Genomic DNA, 23,122 nt, shown 5'->3' with positions numbered 1-23,122 from the left:
TGTTTCGGGAGCTCTATTGTTCAAAAACGAAAACGCCACGCATGGCCATTTTGTTCCGACCTGTTTAATAGTTTTGAGACGCATAATGGGCCGAAGGACATCTGACTAAGGCTACTGACAATTGCCCGGTGACTGACCTCGCTGTGTGTGAGTCGAGCATGGTAAGGCATAGGTCATTATGCTTTTAGACTACCCACGATTGGCCTATACACTGCGCTATATAATTCGGCACATATAAAATCAGAATTATTGTCAGTTTTTGAGTTCAAGACGCAAGCTTCTTTCTCAAGACGCAAGCTAACGACTATGATATCTGTTCAACACATATATTCAAGTGCAAGGAACCACATCTGGTTTCTTTAGACGAAATCATTTACGGGAGATATTCATCATTTTCTACCCCGGTATCCAAAGATTTTCGTCTGAATATCAAATCGTGCATAGCAAATTCACGTGTATCGATCCCGGGTATTGATTTTAGTATCTCTGGTGTACCAAGTAATATTATTAACCAGGCGATGTCGGTGTGTAGCAGTGGATGACTGTTAATAAAGGCTGGATAAGACAAGATTATGGAACACCCACAGTGTGTGGAAGACCGGTGTTTTAGTGGTCTAGCGCCCCTTTCGCTGGTCAATGAATAATATACATTTAAAATAGATTTGAGTATGTCAATTTTGCCTGAAGCAATTATCAGATTACCAATTCCAATGAAAGAAATACAATTAGTTTCACTTCAACGCACTTCTTTGGTGTGGCATATGACCAAGTTTTAAGGTGTATTTGGGACGAAAATAATTCCCCGTTTCATCTCTACATAATCATATGACCGATTTTTGCGCGATTGCACGAACAAGTATACGTAATTCTTGGCAACACTGATTACTAGTACTATACTACTGATTAATGTATATTTCTACGCTGGGCTATTTTCTCGAGCTACTCCCGCCTAGGCTGAAGTACCTATACACCCAACGCAAGTCAATTGAAGCCGTACAATTTATCGCGAATTTACGACCGTAAAATTTAGACACTTCTTTTGTCTAGATTAGCATCAACCCTCTCATCTCACGTTTTTCATGTCAGAAATTAACATAACTCCCGAAACCGGATCTTCGTTCAACTTTTCTGTAGACAACAAAAGACTAGAATAAAAGGATTGTTCACAGGTACCATGCTAACACTTCAAAATAACAATGAGATCCGAAACCGAAAACTGAAACCGAAACAGAAACAGAAAAGATAAAACGACGGTTACTATTTATGTGAGTGGAAGGCCTTCAACTGCACAGGTTGAGTGAACATGAAAAGCCAGCTTCGTAGTAAGTTACTTAAGCTGGCTTTTCATGTTCACTCAACCTGCACAGTTGTAACCAAAATGATGTGACAGGAAAAGGCTTTGGCTCTCGCGCGACTATACGTGCGGACATTTGATCAGGATTGCTCGGAATGTTTGTGAAAACTTGCTTACAAAACATTAATAGCATGTTAACAATGTTTACAAATATTTTACAACAACATTTTAGCAGCATTTTTAATTTGTCGTTGTATATGGTTTTGTTTCGTATAAAAAGTTTTAAAAACTTAAAAACCAAAATCAAAACATGCGTATAGCACGTTTATAATATGTTTTAACAACTTTGTTGTTTTAAAAAACATTCTTGTGATTGCTGGGATCCCGTCTAAGCAGTATTTTTTTTTCAATTTCATCACCAACTTTCATTTATCGCTGATTTTGTTACTTATTTTGAAATAAATCCATTTGGAACTAGAAATTCAATGTTCGAGGTTTCTGTGGCACTGGTTTGGCTCTCATCCAACAAAAGATCCTATAGGCCTTGGTTCTGAGAGCTGGCAAACTTGCTCGTCAAACTTGAAATGGAACAAAGGGTACAGGTCACCGGTCTTAAGCTTCGTTTTCAAATTATAAGCAGTAAACCGAACGTAGGTCAAGGTTATGCTTCAATTGGCTTTGATTATTTTGCCCAGAATACTCAGGTAATGAAACACCTGCACCTGAGATAATGACAAACTATTCTTTGGTTAAAATGTTCTTCCAAGCGGAACAATTATTTCGGACGAATTTCACCCAAATCGGGCAGTTTTTATTTTTACCCTTCTGGAGACCAAAATTTGACATTTTACCTTTTTACCTAAATGAACCATGATAACTCAGGAATACATTGCCATAGGTTTTATAACTTTGAACTTTTAACCCTGCTTAACTTTTCTGGTCATTTTGGTTAAAAACAACTTAGCATTTTACCCGACTTCCCCCATTTTCTACTTTTTGTTGTTGGGAAGATCGTTTAGAGATACTTACAACATGTACAACAAGAAATGTTGATGTTTCAATTTTGTCCAGGCATACCCATTATTTTCATAGTACCGGTAATATGAGTAGACTAAACACTAAAAGGAGTGTCGTGCTTGGGGTGTCGGGCCCTCGGGGTGTCGGGCCCTCGGGGTGTTGGACCCTCGGGGTGTTGGCCTTCGAAGTGTCGGCCCTCGAGGACCCGTCACCTTTAATTTGCAACCCATCTGAAAACCGTAGGCTATTGGTAATAATCACTAAGGAATGAAATCAAAACTCGACCGGCGGTTGACCGGCGATTCCGTCCGGATCCGTCCGGTTGCCATTGTTTAGAGCTAATACATTTTGTACGGAACCAGCGGTCAACCGCCGGTCGAGTTTTGATTTCATCCCTAATAAGTTAAATTAAGTACGCCCCATACTGCAAATTTGGAGAAAGATATTCAGTAAATAATAGGCTATACATGATGTAAGAACAAGGTTTCCAAATAGGCATAATATAGAAAAATTTGCAATAATATTATGTGATTCTAAATGAAATCTGGAGCTATGAATAAAAGGTTGCCGGTTTTGCAGGACACAATGTATGTAAGTCAAGTTTGGCACCTTGCCCTTCGTCTCGTCATGGTTGAGGTATATTAAATATAAAGTTTAGCAACCTGCTCTTTATAATGGACCAAGTTCGCCAACTAAACGCTTAAATCGACATTTAAAATAGCAAAATGGATTGTTTACCAGGTATCTGCTAGCCATCTTTGAATGATAAAACATCATTGTAGTTGAAAGCAAAATACTTATACGCTACTCAAAATTTGGCCACACCGGAGGAGCGCTTTCACCGATTGAACCAGCATCGTCTTTGAACAGCGGCGTATGTCGTTGCTCTGAAGATTTGAGTTTAATTTTGCTTTTACCGTCGTATATGAATATACATCATTATAATAGCGTTCGGCATGGATAGAAAGGATAGTATTTGGTCGTGGGTCGTGTTAGCGGCAGTGACATTCACACTGTTTTTGGAGATAGGAATAATCAAAGGTTTAAGTGTTCTGTTACCAGACTTAAGAGAGCACCTTCGTACCGACACATGGGTCATAGGAGCGTGTATATCACTATTACCTGGATGGGGGTATCTGTTAGGTAAGTTATGTTTTAAGGGTAGACGAGGTATTGTTAGTCGTATCGTAGTCTACTGTAGTAGACCATTTTAATTTATAATCCCCCTGACCATGGAAACTCCACCAATGACCTGTTCTGATCCAACTGCTAGCTATCCATTGTCACTGGGGGTGTGTTGTGTTTTATGCATGGAATGGTATGAATAATTATTGTTTATCAAAAAGGGAACGCAAAGAAGTCTATGTTGGTCGAAGCAGCCAAAAAATCTAAATCAATATATTATTGGAAAATAACACTTTGATGTTTTGCTAAAGTTTATTCTACAAATCATATACTTTGAACACTTGCTTGATTTATTGCTGTTAATGAGTTAAGGACGTTTTACAAAAGTATTGTTGTTTCAGCCCTCTTTACAACATAACCCAAGAACCACAAGACCTACAAAAGTATATCTGTAATATTTGAATTCTTCTACACACTCAATGATCAATGCAATTTTTACCAAAGCTCACTAACATATCCAATATTCATATCACTTGCAGGCAATATTAAAGCAATATACAGGGTGTCCCAGAAAAAAATACCGAGCGAATGAATTTGGACGTAAATCGAGAAATAGACATCAGAATCCACAATTCTAAACATCAGGGTATAACCCATCTTACTCTACATCTTATACGTAAATTTTACTGGAATCGGTTGACTGATTACGAAGAAATGACCGATTACATAACGCATCTATACGTCAACTCACTTCATTCCAAGTTTGAAAGAAAGATCATTCAACACAATGCGCATTGTCAATAATATTGTCAATTGGCTTCATGTTTTGTTCTGCAAAATGCTTTTCGTTCTTTTTAAACAATCTGTTTCTTGCAAAACATTTAATAAGGTTTTGTTCAAATTTGAAAACTTAAACAATCTGTTTCTTGCAAAACATTTAATAAGGTTTTGTTCAAATTTGAAAACCTACACCATATTTAAATAGAAAGCATGCATGTAAGACGAAGCTCGGTACTTGTAAACATCTTTTTTCGTTAATGTTGATATAAATGTTGCATATTTATTGCATAAAAGAATTTCAGCTGGCTTAAAAAAATTCTCACACACATTACCATTTTGCAATATTTCGTAGAAAGTGTAAATGCCAAGTTTAAATCTTTTAAGGGGGTACTACACCCCTGGCCAATTTTGTGCCTATTTTTGCATTTTTCTCAAAAATTATAGCACAATGGTGACAAGTAAGATATGTATGTTATAGGGGCAAGGACTACAACTACTGTGCTGAAAATTTAGCAACTCAAAGCAAGAAGTTATTGATTTATTGATCAAATATTGGTTTTCCCTCATTTTTGACTGTAACTCCACAACTGTTGTCTGTGCTGAAATAAAATTTCCAGTGCAGTAGTTGTAGTCTTTGCCCCTATAATATACATATTACTTGTCCCCAAATATGCACTATAATTTTGAGAAAAATGCAAAAATAGGCACAAAATTGGGCAGGCGTCTAGTACCCCCTTAAAACTTCAACATAATGTTGCATGCTATATCAACAATAACACGTAAACTGTGAGCACTTGATCATTGTCATTCTTCACTCAAATGTTCTTTGGAAAGTTAAAATATAACATACTTGCACAACCTAAAGAATTAAAGTTGGAAAGTTCCAATTGCAGAAATCAAAGTTTTCTCGGGCAAACTGTTATTCATGAAAGCATGAAAACATAACACCGTCGGATTATAAAATAGATAATGTGGACTAAATTTAATGAAATACACGAACTTTAGGAAGCGGTGAGCGAGTGTGAAAAAGGGGTCTGTGATCAAACTTGGAATGCACGCATTATATAATCGTTAATTTCTTCGCAACCAGTCAACCGAATAAAATAAAATATTCGTATGTGATGCACAATAACATAGGCTATGCGCTACATTTTAATTTTTTTGATTCTGATGTCTACTTCTCGACTTACGTTCAATTTTATTCACTCGGTATTTTTTTCTGGGACACCCTGTATTAAACCAATTATTGCGAGCAATATTTCCCCATGTAAAGCACGGTTTAATAAGTAATAATGTAAAGTCCTGTTTTGTCAATATTTAATTAACAGCAGGAAAGTTGGTTGTATACAACCACGTTTTTTGAAAATGCATAAAAAGTTTTACTGTTGCTAAAAATCTAGCTAATAAAAATGTTTGATTCATTATGTCAAATCGTATTCCAGCTATAATTAACATACTATTATATGCCATCAAGCACCGTGGCGCATCATTATTCATATAGCTATAAATATTGAGACAAATTCTTTTGAGATTGGTATTATTGTGATTAATGCGGTTGCTTTGAGTATAATGGGGTCATCATTAGCTCCACAGCAACGATAAAAAAGTTTGAATGGTTAAAAAACATGTGTGTTTGCCTGTTCATGATTATTTAGAGCCTACTTAGGAACCGTTCACAAACACTTGTTAGGGGGCCTGATGCAAAAAAATCATCACAAAAATTTTCGGGCCCCCTTTTCACATCTCAAAATTTCTGGGCCCCCTTTTTGACGTGAAAATTATGGTTCAACCCCATAGAAAAGCATATATGTTCCCAGGAAAATGTATGGTCATTTTTTCAGGGCACCCCTTTTTGCATCAGGACCCCCCTAACAAGTGTTTGTGAACGGTCCGTTATTTGTAACGATTGTAGGCCTATCATATTGTGTATTTGAAGGGACATATATGCCTAAGTTGTGCACTTGCACTGTTAGTGGCGGCACCAGGATTTTTTCAGGGGCATGAGGGGTGGGGTGGGGGGGCAAAGTGAATTTCAGGGGGGGGGCAAAATCGACAAATTTTGCGCAAAATTGCCGCAAAAAGTGGAAATTTACGTAATTTTGGGTGTTTTGCCTCAAAAGTGTGGGAGGGGGCAAACGGGGGGGGGGGTATTTGAGGGGGAAATGCCACCCCCCCCCATTAGGCCAAGGATGCACACCATGCAAGCAGTCAAGTTAGCTCAATCGACAAGGCGTTCGACTATGGTGCGAGAAGTTGCGGGTTCGAACCCTGGCGGTGCAGTGGTGCAGTGCCAAGTACGCTCTCGTGAAAAAATTGAGTTAGCTTGAAATTCCCCTGGACAAGGAACTTACTGATATAATTGTCCCATTGGGCATACTCTATTGCATTTAAGCTTAAAACTTTGATTTGTAGTCCGATCGAGTGCAGATCCGCCGGAACACGCTTTTCAATACGGAATAAATGCTAACCTCATCGTGACATCATTCAAGCAGCAAAGTTCATTTCCCATTGAAAAAGCGTTATCCGACGGATCTGCAGTCGACCATTTAGTTTGTATAATTTGTGCACAATTGATAGATTTTCACATTTGATCTTTTCAGTTACCGTATAGGCCAATCAAATTAAAAAAAATCACCCACCACTAATAATTGCAACAGAAAGCATTTAATCACCATTCATTTCAGAAAGGTGCCTAATTTGCATAAATCCAAAATGGCTGCTTATGCTGGGGTGAAATTTCAAATTTGGTCAATTGTTGTTAAAAACCATACCAATGTATTCCTTTCCTCATAAGGATTCAGAAAAAGTATAGTTTGACCTATCTTCGATATACATTTCTTGAGTTATGGAGAAAAAGGACAAAGTCAACATTTGGAATCCACAGGGGGACAAAAATTGGAAAATGCTCTGATTTTGATAAAAACAAATTGATTCATATTGCTCCGCTTGCAGAAACATTAAAAAAAAGAATAGTTTGCCATATCTCAGGTGGTTTATTACCTTGGTAACATGGCAAAGAAGATCGAATTCCATTGAGCCCTGTTGACCTTGACCTATTTAGTGATGTTACCTATGCCAAAACCTCCAAAACAATGCAATCTTTCTCATTTTGATTTATTTTTGCCAAAGGAACAATTTGAGACCAGTTGGACTAAAATTGGAGCATTTTTCCTAATTTGCAAATCCAAAATGGCCGCTTATGCTGGGGTTGAATTTCAAATTTGTTCAATTGTTGATAAAACGATACCAATGTAATTGGTCAACAATTGGCATCATAGGTAACAGAGTAAAGCGATCAATCAATGAGACTTTCATTTCGACTATTCAAGACCTTGGACTTGAACAGATTGTTGAATTCCCAACCCGTCTTCAGAATACTCTTGACTCATTAGGAAACGAATTTGGAGAAAATCTTCTGTTAATAAAATACTATGCTGAGCCACCAGCCTGGGTGGTTCACACTCAAGTAATTTCAGAGGATTGAGCTCAGTAATACATCAAAGAATGTCTTCCAATTCATGAAAACAAATAGATAATCAGCTTATTGGATTAAAAGCTTAGAGGGAATGTCTTGCTGCTCAGCGAGTGTTTGTAATTATCAGAAGGTTTTGTCCAAATTCATTCTCTAATGTGTTTCTTACAAATCGTCCAATATTGGTGAACAAGTGTGAACCATATCCTGGTGTTAGTGACCATGAGATCGTTGTTGCGTGTAGTAATACAAATGTAAGACGCCAGAAGCCAGTTAAGAGAAAGATCTTTATGTGGAATAAGGTAGATTCAAATACAATCAAACACAAGCTGTCTAGTTTTGCAGATGAATTTACATCAAACTTTGACTCGTCAACTCCCATTAGTGATTCATGGTCTACCTTTAGAAATCAGTGCATGAACATAATGGATGAGTCGGTTCCATCTAAAATGTCCTCTTCCCAAGTTCACCAACCTTGGATTAACTCAACCGTCAAGCGTCTTGCAAGACGCAAACAAAAAGCTTGCAAAAACAACTATAATCATGAAGATGATTGGAACTACTACAAGAAACTCAAACGCATTGACCAACAGAAATGTAGACAAGCGTACCATGATCATTTACACGGAAATGTTGGAGATTTGTACAGGGAAAACGATGTGACAACAATGGCGTTGCCCCTTTGTATCAAGATGGAATTATCTTCAGTGACAGCAAAGTGAAGGCAGAGATTCTGAATAAGCAATTTACATCAGTTTACAACAAGGAATATACCAATAGTCACCTAATATCATAATTGACTGTGAAGGTGTTCTGAATCTTCTTCAAAATCTGAAGCCGCACAAAGCTGCTGGCCCAGATAACATCCCACCCAGATTGCTCAAAGAATACACAGACGAGCTTGCACCATGACTGACTTTGATTTTTCATGCTTCACTTGCTCAAGGTGAAATTCAAACTGTCTGGAAGTTTTAGCACGTTGCACCGATTTTCAAGAAAGGAGACAGACTCAAAGCATCCAACTACCGTCCTATAACTACTATCACATCTGTCAGTTGCAAATTAATGAAGCATATCTTGCAGAGTACCATCATATCACACCTTGAAGATCGCCATATCTTGTCAGATGCCCAGTATGGCTGCAGGAAAAAACGGTCGCGTGAGGCTCAATTGATACGCACTGTTCATGATTTGCCAAACGGGTTGAACGAGAGACAACAAATTGACGCAATATTATTAGACTTCTCCAAAGCCTTCGATGTTGTGACACATAAGCGATTCCTTCATAAGTTATCTCACTTACGGGATAGGTGGTTATACTTTGGCCTAGATAAAGGACTTCTTATCCATTCGCTCCCAGCGTCTTCTACTTGAGGGGCAAGTCTCATCTGTAACATCTGGAGTCCCGCAGGGATCCGTCCTGGGCCCCTTGCTTTTTCTGTTTTTTATCAACGATTTGCTAGAGTGTGTCACACCAACCACGTGTGTCATTCAATCCTGACAAATGTGAAGTTCTATGTATTACCAACAAGCGACCTTCCATTCACTCCACTTATTCACTACATGGCCAATCTCTAGCCTTAACAACTAATTCCAAATACCTGGGAGTAACCATCAGCTCTGACTTATCCTGGAATGCTAACATCAACAGAACACAATAACCAAAAAGGCTAATCAGACACTTGGTTTACTCCGGCGAAATGTCAGCAAATGTCCTCCTGACATTAAGACCAAGTGCTATGAGAGCTTTGTCCGCCCAATTCTTGAGTGTTCATCATCTACATGGGCACCCCACACGCAACGAGTCTAGAAGCTGTGCAGAGATGGGCAGCAAGATTTGTAACTAGTGATTATCGCCGTACCAATAGCGTCACTGACATGCTTCAGTCACTGCAGTGGGATACACTACACCAAAGGAGGATGAGATCTCAGGTGGCGATGTGTTACAAAATAATTGCAGCATCCATTGTGGATATTCCAGCTGCTGAATACCTTACCATCAGAAATGGCAGGAACATTGATTCACTGAGAAGCCACAGTCATAAGTTCATCCAACCACGTGCAAGAATTTTTTCTTTCCAGTACTCGTTCTTTCCATATACCATTAAGCTATGGAATGATCTTCCTCCATCCCTCATTGCAGCTCTGTCCATAGACGCATTTCGGCACGGACTTGCTAGCATCCAGCTTCCATAATTGCTGACGCTATTTTTACTCGCACGAAGCACTGTATAAAAATAAACTCTCTTCACGTTCATCACTAGCACTTTTGTTCGCAGCAATTCTCAATATTGAGACATGCACTGTATCTATAATGAAGATGCAGATGAAGAAGAAGGCGTACCTTGAGGTCAATGGATAGGCCTCGGCTTATCCATATATGCTTGACATGCCTTGCACAGTTATCCTTGCAATAGCCAGTCTTCTCTTAATTTCAGTTGTGCTGTCTCAAAATCACTTTCCATGGACGTGGGTGGGGTTTGTATCATGTATTTGTAAATTTTATATACTTAAAATATGAATTAGATTGATCGAAAGTTGTTTAAAATATAATGTAAAATGTATAAAATTATGTTTTTGATTTAAAAACAATGAAATAAGCACGTTTGTGACTCACAAAATTATCCTGTCAAACTTCTTGCACCCTGTTAACCTTGGTATCAAAATATAATAACACACTACTATATTGACGGTAAAGCTAGATACAGGAGAAAATTTAAGCGCCAGTATTTAGTAATATTTTACAAATACATGTATCGTGTATTATGTGGAAGGGGTCATATACCACTAAATCAAGTTCCTATTCTTTTATGTGTTAAAAAGTACAAAAGAAATCGTCAATTTCTCTAGGTTAAAACGTCCTAGTGCATTCAAAACACCATTTTGCCAAAAGTTTATGATATATTCTACCCTAGAACCAGCATTCCTTTGGTAGTTGAGCAGCTCGGTTTTTCGCAGTGGTGCATTGAACATGATGTAAACCATACCAAAGCCTACAGCTCAACGCCTCTATGTTGTGACGTCATTTGGTGCAATGAACTAAAAAACCTTCCTAAAATATCAGAATTGTAATATTTTTTTTTAGCTTTTTATGCCTTGGATGATAAGAAAAACATCCACAGAGCACAACTATCACCAAAAATGAGCACATCGCCCTTCATTTCAATTTTTTCCATTAAAATGCATCAGGTATGGTCAGTGAATGGAAAAACTGTTTGTTATTTCTTCAGTCCAATAGGGTTGGACTTGATTTAGTGGTGTGATTTCTTATTCGGGTTCTTCTTCTTTTCTTCTTCTATTTTTAGTTATTTCATTAAAATGCTTCATCTTTACAGTAATAATATTTTTATAGAACAGTATCTGTTTTAGAAAGCAAAATAATACTTCTACGCTACTCAAATTTTGTCCACTCACCGGAGCGCTTTCACATGGTCAACCGGCGTCTTCAGCGGATGTTATTACTCTGAAGATTATTGCTTGTCCTATTACTACATCAATAGCAACAGCAATCTTCAGAGCAATAACATCCGCTGAAGACGCCGGTTGACCTGGTGAAAGCGTTCCGGTGAGTGTACCAAATTTGAGTAGCGTAGTTATTATTTTGCTTTCTATTTACGTTTCCCGCTACGTATGAATATACATCATTATAGCATCTGTTTTGTTTGACTTACGAAGGTCTTTCAGCAGGCCCATTGGTCAAGCGATTTGGTGCACGGATTTGTCTAGTTTTTACGGGCATTTTATCTAGTCTTGGATTGATTATTTACGCATGTGCTACAAGTATTCCAGTGTTTCTTCTAGGTCTACTGTTTGCAGGTATTACATTTATCTAAATAAATTAACATCAATCACCAGTCCGCCATAATTTATTTTTTGTTTTATTTTATTCTGTCTTGATTATGTATTTTCTAGTAATGTTTTGATTTTAATGTAAGGGCAATCCTTCAATTTATTGTGTTTTCAATATTGGATATGCCTGGCCTTGTACCAAATGTTATAAATATAAATAAATAGCTTTGTTCAGAAGCTCGTCTCTGTTATGCCGCTGGTGATTCACATTTGACGCGGCTGCATTTTTTGCGCCACCTTCTGTCGCAACGGCGAAACGTATAATGCTTGCGCTAATGTTCTCCATAATACGGTATATTTTTTCATACTCAGGTTTTATGCTTCTCCAAGAAAACATAGCAATTGGAATCGTTCCACAACATTTTGATAAATACTTCCATACGGCCGTAAACGTCTACTTATTCGGAACAGCAACTGCTATCCTGATAATGCCTGTTGTAACTCAGATATTGATGGAGACGTACGGTTGGCGAGGAACGTTACTACTTCTTTGCGGCATGTGTCTACATTCTGTGCCATGTGGTGCTCTGCTGACAAACAAAGAACAGGTTCAGGGAACAGATGATGTTACAGATTACTTATTTGTTCCAGCTGATGATGATGTTGATATGTTAATTGATAACAAAGACCAAAAAGAAAGTAACACATTTAAAGGCACGTTACGAAATATTCTTAACAAAGTTGATGCGTCTCTATTTACTGATTTCGCGTTCATCACGCGTGTCATATTACCCGAATTTGCGTACGGGTATACCTTTGCGGGATGGCTGATCTATGTTGTGTCATTTGCGTTGTCTAATGGCGCTACAATGAAGGAAGCCGCTATAGTAGCAACATGGGGAGGTTTTGGGGCAGCAATAATAAAAATCACCTTACCGTTCTTGGGAAAATTTATATCCTACAAGCAGCTTTTATATCTTTCCTCCATCATAATGACCTTGTCTATGGGTGTGTTATCAATTTGGAATACTTTAATTGGAATGAAGATTAGTACGTGCGTCTTTTGTATTGGTGCCGGTATACTTGCTACAGAAGTCCACGTCGCTGCTAAAGATATTGTGACTGAAGACCAGTTTGTTAATGCTATATCGTGGCTTCATCTTGTTTATGGATTTGCAGCTATTGCCAGTGGTACATTGACAGGTAATCCCCATAATTCCTATAATTGGCACTTTCCTGCCGTTGAGGGAGTAAACATTGATATCACGCCCAAAGTTGTCCTCGCTTTCGTTATTTAATAATCACGCCACACGATACCCTCCTTTTTCTTGCTTTGGTTATTTAATAATACGTGATATCCATATCACCCGTTGCAACGGCAGGAAAGTGCCAATTATAGGAATGATCTATAGCCTATTTGAGATATTGTCAGCAAGTCAGTATAGACAATACGTCAACCTAAACCCCGGATAAGGAGCTAAACCTAGGGTAACGAGCCTGAATTTAAAAAAAAAAACACGCCGTAGACCCAGGATAATGCCCGTAATTCTAGGTTTGCGTCCTCATCTGGGGATAAGGCCGTAAACCCAGGATAACGCTGGGGATACGGCACACTATACCGTGAAATCGTTAATTGGGTTTCAGAAGAAAATCATGGCGCTAGATGCATAAAGGTGATCTTAAGGGACTGAACCTATTATCTGAGGCTTGTGGATCAATGTCCAGGCGTTGTGCCTATGCATAACGCACTATAAATCACTGCGCTTTTTTATAATTGTTCTGGATTTACTGGGACATTTGAGCGCGACACTTTTTTAAGTGCGTGCAACCATGGCAACACTCACAAAGTTATAATTTTACTTTATTATTTTGACCCTAATCACGTTGTTTTTTGGGCTAAAAAGAAACTTGCACAGGGCAATTATTGCTTTATTTTTCTTCTATTAGGACTTTTAGGGGTATGTGGACTTGCCCCCCTATGCAAAGGTGTCCTGCCCCCCCCCTTCCGCCGCAATGGACTGGAAAAAATTGCCATTTATTAAGCTTAAATTGATTAAATTTCATTCATGTGATTATATGGTCTATGCATTTTTTTTCAGGTCTTATGTTCGACAAAACAGGAAACTTCATCCTTTCCTTCGTCGTTTTAGCAGCTGTTTCTTCGCTTACAATGATATCACTAGGAGTGGAAGATGTTTATAATGGATATAAGGCTACATTTTAGTAATAAGATCACTATAAAGGGACATGTTTACAATGGATATAAGGCTACATTATAGAAATAAGCTTATCACTATTATGGAAGATATGTACAATGGATATTAGGCTACATTTTAGCAATAAGATCACTAAATGGAACATGTTTACAATGGATATAAGGCTACATTATATTAATAAGCTTATCATTATTTGGAAGATATTTACAGTGGATATTAGGCTACATTCATATACGATCACTGAATGGAAGATGTTTACAATGGATATAAGGCTACATTTTTGTAGTAAGCTTATCACTATGGAAGATATTTACAATGAATAGGCTTCATTTTATTTATTTATATTACATTTGGCAAAAAGCACAGGCAATAGTGCTCAAGAGCACTAAATTAGAGGGAGGCCCTACACACAAAGCACGCCGAAACTAATCTAAAAAGCAAAAAGCAGATTAAAGGGCGGCAAGAATTTAAAAAACAGACCTCAAGAGAGGGAAGGTTAGTTTGGGAAAGGAAGCTGTCATGATACAGGTTCCAAGGGGGGGTAGGAGCAACAAATTATTCATGACGATGCGTGAGATTTTACTCATTTTCCAGCTTTTTGCGTGAGATTTACTACCTAGGCGTGAGATTATACTACCTTGGCATGAGACCGTGAGAAAGTGACCCAATGCGTGAGACTCACGGCCAATGCGTGAGAGATGACAGCCCTGATTTTACCATGGAGTCAAATATATAAGATAAGAATTCCATAACAGTTATTCTGTGCCTTTAAACATGTTAAATGAGCGCGGATGATGTTCATGTCACCGTCAGGCTGGGCATTTTACAAATATATAGGCCTAAGAATTCCATAACAGTTTTTCTGTGCCTATAAATTAGCGCGGATGATGTTCATGTCTCGTCAGGTTGGGCATTTTACCATGGAGTCAAATATATAAGATAAGAATTCCATAACAGTTATTCTGTACCTTTAAATGAGCGCGGATAATGTTCATGTCTCGTCAGGTTGGGCATTTTACAATGGAGTCAAATATATAAGATAAGAATTCCATAACAGTTATTCTGTGCCTTTAAATGAGCGCGGATAATGTTCATGTCTCGTCAGGTTGGGCATTTTACAATGGAGTCAAATATATAAGATAAGAATTCCATAACAGTTATTCTGTGCCTTTAAATGAGCGCGGATAATGTTCATGTCTCGTCAGGTTGGGCATTTTACAATGGAGTCAAATATATCAGATAAGAATTCCATAACAGTTATTCTGTACCTATAAATTAGCGCGGATGATGTTCATGTCTCGTCAGGTTGGGCATTTTACCATGGAGTCAAATATATAAGATACGAATTCCATAACAGTTATTATGTGCCTTTGCATATGCGCACGAGCGCGGATAATGTTCATGTCTGCTTCAGCTTGGGCATTTTACGTAGTAGAGAAAGGGTGAGAAACAGACCATTACCATAGATAATCGGCGTCTTGTTGAGGTATGGTTCGCATGTTAGTCGCTCAGGCGAAAACGATCCAGGGGGCGCAGCACTAATTCAGCGTCCCATAGGATAACGTGTGAATTCGGCCTACTTCAAGCGCCATTTCTGGCGTCCCTGCAATACTTGGCAAAATAAATTTGGTATCAAATTAAAGCTCTGTTTCTCTAGATTCCAAAACTTTTGTCGGCATATATCGATGACCATTGACTTTTTTCGCTATTTTGCGGTGCCAAAAAAAATAGCTAAAAATATACTAAACTCACCACTCACATTTCAAAATCGGGTTTTCTCTTAATCCGCCATAGAGAATTGCTTTTGAGATCAATTGTCCATTTTTTTTCTGCATGTTATCATTAAAGACACTTGTCGAATTCATATGAGCCAATATTGAGTGATTTAAAGTGAACATGTCGGTAGATATGGCCGCTACAATCTCATATTCACTATGGACTATATTAGCCGAATTTCGTTGTTACATAAAATGCGGAGTGATTTAGTGTTGCGCCCACTCCAGTTTAATGAAATGGCGGACGGGTATTCCCATCAGGCACCAGTGATATGTTTTTTCAAAGAAAGTCTACTAATTTAATATGAAATGACATTTTGCAATAGCAAAGTCAAAATTAGGACTTGCTGTCAATAATATGAAGGAAATATGTGACAGAGGCAAGGTGTGAAATACAAGTAGTATTTAAGGCAGCTGTGTACTCTCAGACATGTATGTAGTAAAAGTGCCATAACTTTGTAATTATTCACGCAAGACATATAAAAGTATACATTTTTATATAAAGACAATACATCACTGAATCTTAATATAAATACAGATTTGGTGTAAAAACAACAATTATGAAGAAAATCACAAAAAAGTGAGTTTTTGGCAATTTTTGTTCGGTACATCATAACAAAAAAACACTCTTTCCAAAAATGTTTGTTTTGTTTTTTTCTTAATCTTGAGACACCACTCCAAAAACATTTTTTTAGTTTTTGATATTGGCCTTATTTTTGAGATATTGACCATATAAGGCATCAAAATGAACTTTTAAAATTCACAAACGCCTATTTGCACAAAATGATGCCTAAAATCGGAAATAGACCAAAATATAAAAAAATGAGAAATCCGTTTCTTAAGGGCTGGGGTATGAACGTTTGGACAGTATATATTTTTGGACATCAGAGCACATCAGACATATCGAATTGCATTCTGAATACGAAGAATGTCATTCTGATATCAAATAATTTTGATTTTTTCAAATTCGCAATTTAATACACATTTTATGGCAAATCATTAAAATTGATATTTTTGATATTTAACAGTACTTGAAGTAAACTTTATAAATCTGATGATTTATACTTAAAGTGTATGTAGGTGGGATGAAAAGCCGACGATCAATTGAAAATTTTGAACTTTCGTATTGAAGATATGGATTTTTTTTCCCAAAACACCAAAACAAATTAGGTCTTTTGGGGAAAAAATCCATATCTTCAATATGAAAGGTCAAAATTTTCAATTGACGTCGGCTTTTCCTCCCTGCTACATACACTTTAAGAATATATCATTAGATTTATATAATTACTTCGAGGACTGTTATATATCAACAATTTGAAAAATATCAAATTTTTATAATTTGTCATAAAATTTGTATTAGGCCTATACACCTATCCGACTTCGCCATTACTGCGGTGTCCCCGATGTAAAACTGCGGTGTCCCGAGGTCGGGGGTTCCATCCATTATTTATTGTGTGATATACAGAATTGTACCCGGAATTGTACACAACAGTGATATTCAATACACAATCATGAGTATTGAATTACTAATTAAATCTCCCGCTCTGGTACATCTGTGTTGCCGTCAATAGAGGGCCAAATACAGTAAACGCTTCTCGGATTGGTGTATATTGTGATTTTCAAAAAATGAAAATTATTTGATATCAGAAAGACATGCTCCGTATTCAGAATGCAATTCGATAGGTCCGAGGTGCTCTCATGTCCCACAAAAAATACTGTCGAAACGCAATAAACGCTCATTTTAGATCCCTTAAGTCGATCATGCTTTTTATGATGAGCATAATAATATTGCTTACCTATAGATGCTGTATTTATTGAGTTATCGTGTACCTAAATCGTCATTTTACCGAGAAAAGTGGTCACATTTTGCACTTTGATCGAAGCTCACAGGAGAATGCGGCAGTTCTCGTTTTTCTACCTTACATTACGTGAACATCAGGTAAATCCACAGCCCCTTGAGAAGTTTGGGCGAAATCTATTCATATCTTGATGTTTAAATCGGGGAAAGAACTTGAATTCACATTTTATCAGCTAAAACGGAGCCATTTGACCGCTAGGTTTTTATGAAATCAGTGCTTCCGTGGCGCTTCCATAAGATGCGCCGCGCATGCAGATAAGCGTTGCGTATGCGTAGCGTATCTGTGCGTTACCAAATTGCGCGTCTACAAAACGTGATGCGTTGTTGCGCGCGTATACTGGATGGTACAACAAAGATTTTCTTTCCTTTTAAATTGCGGAAACGAGTGAAATAGTGAAATAAAATTAATAGAGCAGTTGGAGTTAACAAATCTGGATTTTCTTTCCTTGTATTTATAAAAAACATAACAAAGTAAATGCATTTCAAAAAAGCTCAATTTCGCGAAAGAAACAATGTCTAGAGTACACAGAGTGCACTGACCATTGTTATTCAAATGATTAATGAATAATGCAAATTGTATAGAGTTGTCAACGTTTGGAATACGATCTGTTTTAACACCATGAAATTTATATCTTAGAAAAAATGTGAGTATAAGCAGATATTTGAGATACCTAGTAACGTTGTGTCCAATGGTGCTCCCCGTTATGGGTAGGTCACAGCAAGGGGGTGACACTAAATTCACGGTTGTTCTATTAGCAACGCAAAATCTATGAAAAATTCAGCTGGTTTACTAGCTAGAAAGTGAGGCCAGTTATCGATCCGTTATAGCTCGTTATGAATAATTCATGTTCGACCCCTTGGATCATGTTAATTGAGTTTGGCAAATAAACGCTCATTTTAGATCCCTTAAGTCGATCATGCTTTTTATGATGAGCATAATAATATTGCTTACCTATAGATGCTGTATTTATTGAGTTATTGTGTACCTAAATCGTCATTTTACCGAGAAAAGTGGTCACATTTTGCACTTTGATCGAAGCTCACAGGAGAATGCGGCAGTTCTCGTTTTTCTACCTTACATTACGTGAACATCAGGTAAATCCACAGCCCCTTGAGAAGTTTGGGCGAAATATATTCATATCTTGATGTTTAAATCGGGGGAAAGAACTTGAAAAAATTCACATTTTATCAGCTAAAACGGAGCCATTTGACCGCTAGGTTTTTATGAAATCAGTGCTTCCGTGGCGCTTCCATAAGATGCGCCGCGCATGCAGATAAGCGTTGCGTATGCGTAGCGTATCTGTGCGTTAACATATTTCGCGTCTACAAAACGTGATGCGTTGTTGCGCGCGTATACCCCGATGGTACAACAAAGATTTTCTTTCCTTTTAAATTGCGGAAACGAGTGAAATAGTGAAATAAAATTAATAGAGCAGTTGGAGTTAACAAATCTGGATTTTCTTTCCTTGTATTTATAAAAAACATAACAAAGTAAATACATTTCAAAAAAGCTCAATTTCGCGAAAGAAACAATGTCTAGAGTACACAGCCGCGTTAAGATACCCGACCTGACCTTCCATCATGGCGCCCTATTCGTCTTATGTATTTCTATTATGCTCTCAAGAAAAATAAAATACCAATATGCACTGAGCAGACAGAATGTTACTTGGCTCCCAGCATGAATTATTGATTTTATACGGAGGTAAAGAAATGCACAGTGTATGTGCAAGCCGTACAACAAAGGCAACAATACTCCAAATATTTACGGTAAATCTGAATAGTGGTCATATGTTGACATATCATGTGGTCGGGAAATCACATGGCAACATTTTAAGATTTCAGGATTGTTTACTAGTTAATTGCCATTTGTACTCCTTATTATTTATCTTTGTTAATTAACATATATTTTAAATGCTGATAAATCGTGGTTGGCTGCCCATGATATCTGTTAAATTCAATGTTTCATATAATTCTACCACGCAGAGGGGGTCACGCAGCAGAATTTCACATCACCTGACTTAGTTAGATTTCGATGCCCTGCTGTTCAAATTCATGTAAATTCCAAAGTTTATACATTTAATATATTTAATATGATACTAATTTTTGTTATAACCAACTGGTACACGAAATATACTAGCTTATTACCTATACAGAAAGGTGATTATCAGCCTTCACTCAGCAAATTGACATGCCCGGCATAGGGCCCTATGCAGCCATTCTCCGTCTGGATAACATGACTGTCGCCCTCAATACGTCTGGGCACAAATTTAAATAACAATACGCTATTTACATATCAATGCGGCCTCATGCTAATTAAAGCTGCCCCATCCAGGAGTTCATCTATGGTCACAGGCTTTGCACCCCCAGCCTCTTGACTTGTAATGAGTACCGCAGGTTAGTTTGCGAAGCTCCCCTGGTCGGGCAGTATCCCGGGGGTTCTTGCCTATATAGTAGCTAATTTACATGGACCGTTGAGCGATTTGGGGATGGGTAAGGATAAAGACAGATTCCCTTCTAAAAACCAATGGCAAGTTTACATACATGTACTGAGTATACATTCAACGAAACTGTTACTTTTTTATTTATGAATAATTATTTACTTTGTTATGCTAATTAAAATTTAATTTGCATAAATTTAACTCAGCTCCAGTGGTGTTATATGAATACGGTCATACGGACTTCAGGAGCCTTCTATAATTTTCTCTTGTCATGTAACATTTGCATTTAAATCAAGCTGTAAATTCATTTGTTCCGTAATTCTATAAGAGACTATTAACCAACTGAGATTCTAAACACAGCCAAATTAAAAAGTCTCCAGTAGTTCCGTCCCCATTTAAGGGGGTACTACACCCCTGTGGTAAATTTGTGACTATTTTTGCATTTTTCTCAAAAAATAATAACACACTGGTAATAAAAGTTATGTATATTATTGGGGCAAGGAAACCAATTACTACACTGAAATTTCAGTGACTCAACACAAGCGGTTCAGTATATATGATAGGAAATGAGGTACTAGACTACTCCGTAGTCCACTTGCCCATTGTCATGATTGTGCATACTCTGGATATTGCATTTAAGCTTAAAACTCCGATTTAATTAATGTGTGCACAATTGATAGATTTTCACAACTGATCATCTTTTCAGTCACCGTACTCCCTCTGTATGTTAGCTTCCCAAGTGGACTACTGACTTTGGATTGCAGTTAACATTTTTAACATGGGACTCTATGGAGAGTTAGGCCAATTTCTGGCCTAACTAAAATTGGTCATGATGTAATGCATCTTTAAATGAATCTGGCTTGTGATTGGTCGCCCAGATCTCGTTATTGTTTAAATCCTCCCGACACGTACCATTACCATTAACTATACATGGTACACATCTATCTTTGGAATGCGGCGCTTTTGTGCTGGCGCGAAAGTTGGTGGATGAACGTACGCATCTAGCGCATATTGTACCACCATGATTAGTCTTGTGGTTAGATTTGATTGATAAACAAGTATGATTGACAGTGTGTTTTAGAGAACGAAGTCCCTGGGTAAAGTTCTGCTTAAAGGTGAAAGTCCATAGTCGATTTTTAACTCGTAATAAACTGGCAGATTCTAAAATTAGAATTGTTCAGTATTGAAGTGCCATTATAGTTATGCCATTATGATATATAATTATATAAACCTTTTCATAACCATTTTATACTAGTATTTTGATGTAATAAATATCAGTATAATTTCGAGTTCAACTGAATGCGTTCATCATGATTAATAACGTATTTTTATTTATCAAAAATCGACTATAGATGGCATAGTCTAATGAGGTACATACTAGCGGTACCTTATTTCTTATCATAAATAACAAACAGCTTGTCTTGGGTCACTGAAATTCCAGTGTAGTAATTGGATTCCTTGCCCCTATCATGTACATAACTTTTGTTACCACTGTGTTATTAGTTTTTGAGAAAAATGCAAAAATATACACAAATTTATAGAGGGGTGTAGTACCCCCTTAATCAGACTCTGATGAGTTTATGGCAAGATCATTTGTATTATAATTTTCTATACACTTTCCTTCGAAGGTTGATACCAAATTTGATATCAAAAGTTTAATCATCGTGAGTATAGGAGCCGTTGTTTGGAAATTCGTGCAATTTCAAAAATGACAAATTACGAATTGACCACGCAAAAGTCAATGCATGGCATCAGCTTATATTATGTGGCCTGAAGCAACCCGTACAGGAATCATTGTACACTTGCCTGCGCACAATTGAATAAGCGGGGTATTTGATTTGCATTTTGGCATGCATGGGTAAACCCCCGGGGGGGGGGGCACTTCCATGACAGATATGCATCATGTGCCTCGGGATAGACCCCCTTTTTCAAACCAGCTTGTACCCAATGACCCCCTTTTTTGTGTTATGGTCCCACCTATTACCCAATGACCCCCTTTAAAAAAATTCATGTACTCAATGACCCCCTTTTTCTATTTCCTGCTATACCCAATGACCCCACTTTTAATTCCCAAATTTAGGTGGTTTTTGTGTTCTCCTCCAGAAATAATGAGATTTTTCACCTTTCCAAGATGGCCAAGTTGTTTTTACGCAGTTTGGCACTTATTTATGTGTACTTAATGATACTCTTTTGGCAATCCTGTACTCAATGACTCCCATTTTACTTTTTGTTACCCCAACGACCATCCTTTTTTCAAAGTTTCATACCGAATGACCCCATTTTTATTCAGGTTGTGTACTGAATGACCCCATATTTTTGTAATTGTACAATTTGACCTGAATGCCCCCTACTTTTAACATGGCCGAGGCACATCCCTGCCATTTCAGATAGGGAGTGCCTCCCCGGGGTAAACCTTTAAGGGGTACTACACCCCTAGCCAATTTTGTGCTTATTTTGCATTTTTCTCAAAATTATAGCACATTGGTGACAAGTAAAATATGTATATTACAGGGCAAGGACTACAACTACTGTACTGAAAATTCAGCAACTCAAAGCAAGTAGTTATTGATTTATTGATCAAATATTGGGTTTCCCTCATTTTTGACTGTAACTCCACAACTGTTGTCTGTGCTGAAATAAAATTTCCAGTGCAGTAGTCGTAGTCGTTGCCCCTATAATATACATATCTTACTTGTCCCCAATGCGCTATAATTTTTGAGAAAAATGCAAAAATAGGCACAAAATTGTGCAGGGTTGTAGTACCCCCTTAACCTGCCGGCCTATTCAGGCGACGTAATTCTTGGCACTCACGCTAGTTCCGCTATGTGATACAATTCCCTATGTCATTTTTAAAATTGCACGAATTTCCCAACAAAGGTTCCTTTGCTCACGATGATTAAACTTTTGATATCAAATTTGGTATCAACCTTCGAAGGAAAGTGTATAGAAAATTATTATAAAAATGATTTTGTCATAAACTCATCAGACTCTGAGTAAATGGGGATGGAACTACTGGAGACTTTTTACTTTGGCTGTGTTAACATGTATGTTGTGATCCTTTCCATAGTGTTTCTAGAATGTCCATGGTATTCCTTTTGTTTAGCTCGCTGCCCGAGACCGTTATCTTGAGCTATTGTGTTGATAATGATCTCTGGGCAGCTAGCTACCTCCATTACTCTATAGGTAATGGTCGAAGCAACGAACCTTAAACAAAAGGAATACAATGGATAATCTGTGAATCGAAAAGGGCTAGACGTATATTTGAGGATATTCTTTATAAATAAAACCAAATAATCTCTCGGTCGGTATAGAATTTTGACCAACACTAATTAATTGTCTCGCGTGTAATTTTCACATT

General features: G+C 37.5%; 1 protein-coding gene across 1 annotated transcript; it reads left to right on the top strand.

Annotated features, from left to right (window-relative positions):
• Positions 1 to 11,965: 11,965 nt before the first annotated feature.
• LOC140138309 (monocarboxylate transporter 6-like) lies at positions 11,966 to 13,701 on the top strand. Its single transcript, XM_072160220.1, has 2 exons — positions 11,966 to 12,680; positions 13,577 to 13,701. Exons 1-2 carry the CDS (start codon positions 11,966 to 11,968, stop codon positions 13,699 to 13,701), a joined length of 840 nt encoding a protein of 279 aa, XP_072016321.1.
• The last annotated feature ends 9,421 nt before the right edge of the window (positions 13,702 to 23,122 follow it).

This window comes from Amphiura filiformis, chromosome 17 (assembly GCF_039555335.1).
Source record: "Amphiura filiformis chromosome 17, Afil_fr2py, whole genome shotgun sequence".
NCBI lineage: Eukaryota > Metazoa > Echinodermata > Ophiuroidea > Amphilepidida > Amphiuridae > Amphiura > Amphiura filiformis.
The sequence above is the reverse complement of the archived record's forward strand: the minus strand, read 5'-3'. Positions and strand labels throughout refer to the sequence as shown.

Coding starts and splice junctions, on each gene's coding strand:
- LOC140138309 (XM_072160220.1), top strand. CDS start 11,966: ATGCCTGTTGTAACTCAGATATTGATGGAGACGTACGGTTGGCGAGGA. Junction 12,681..13,576: donor TGCCAGTGGTACATTGACAG/GTAATCCCCATA, acceptor ATTTTTTTTCAG/GTCTTATGTTCGACAAAACA.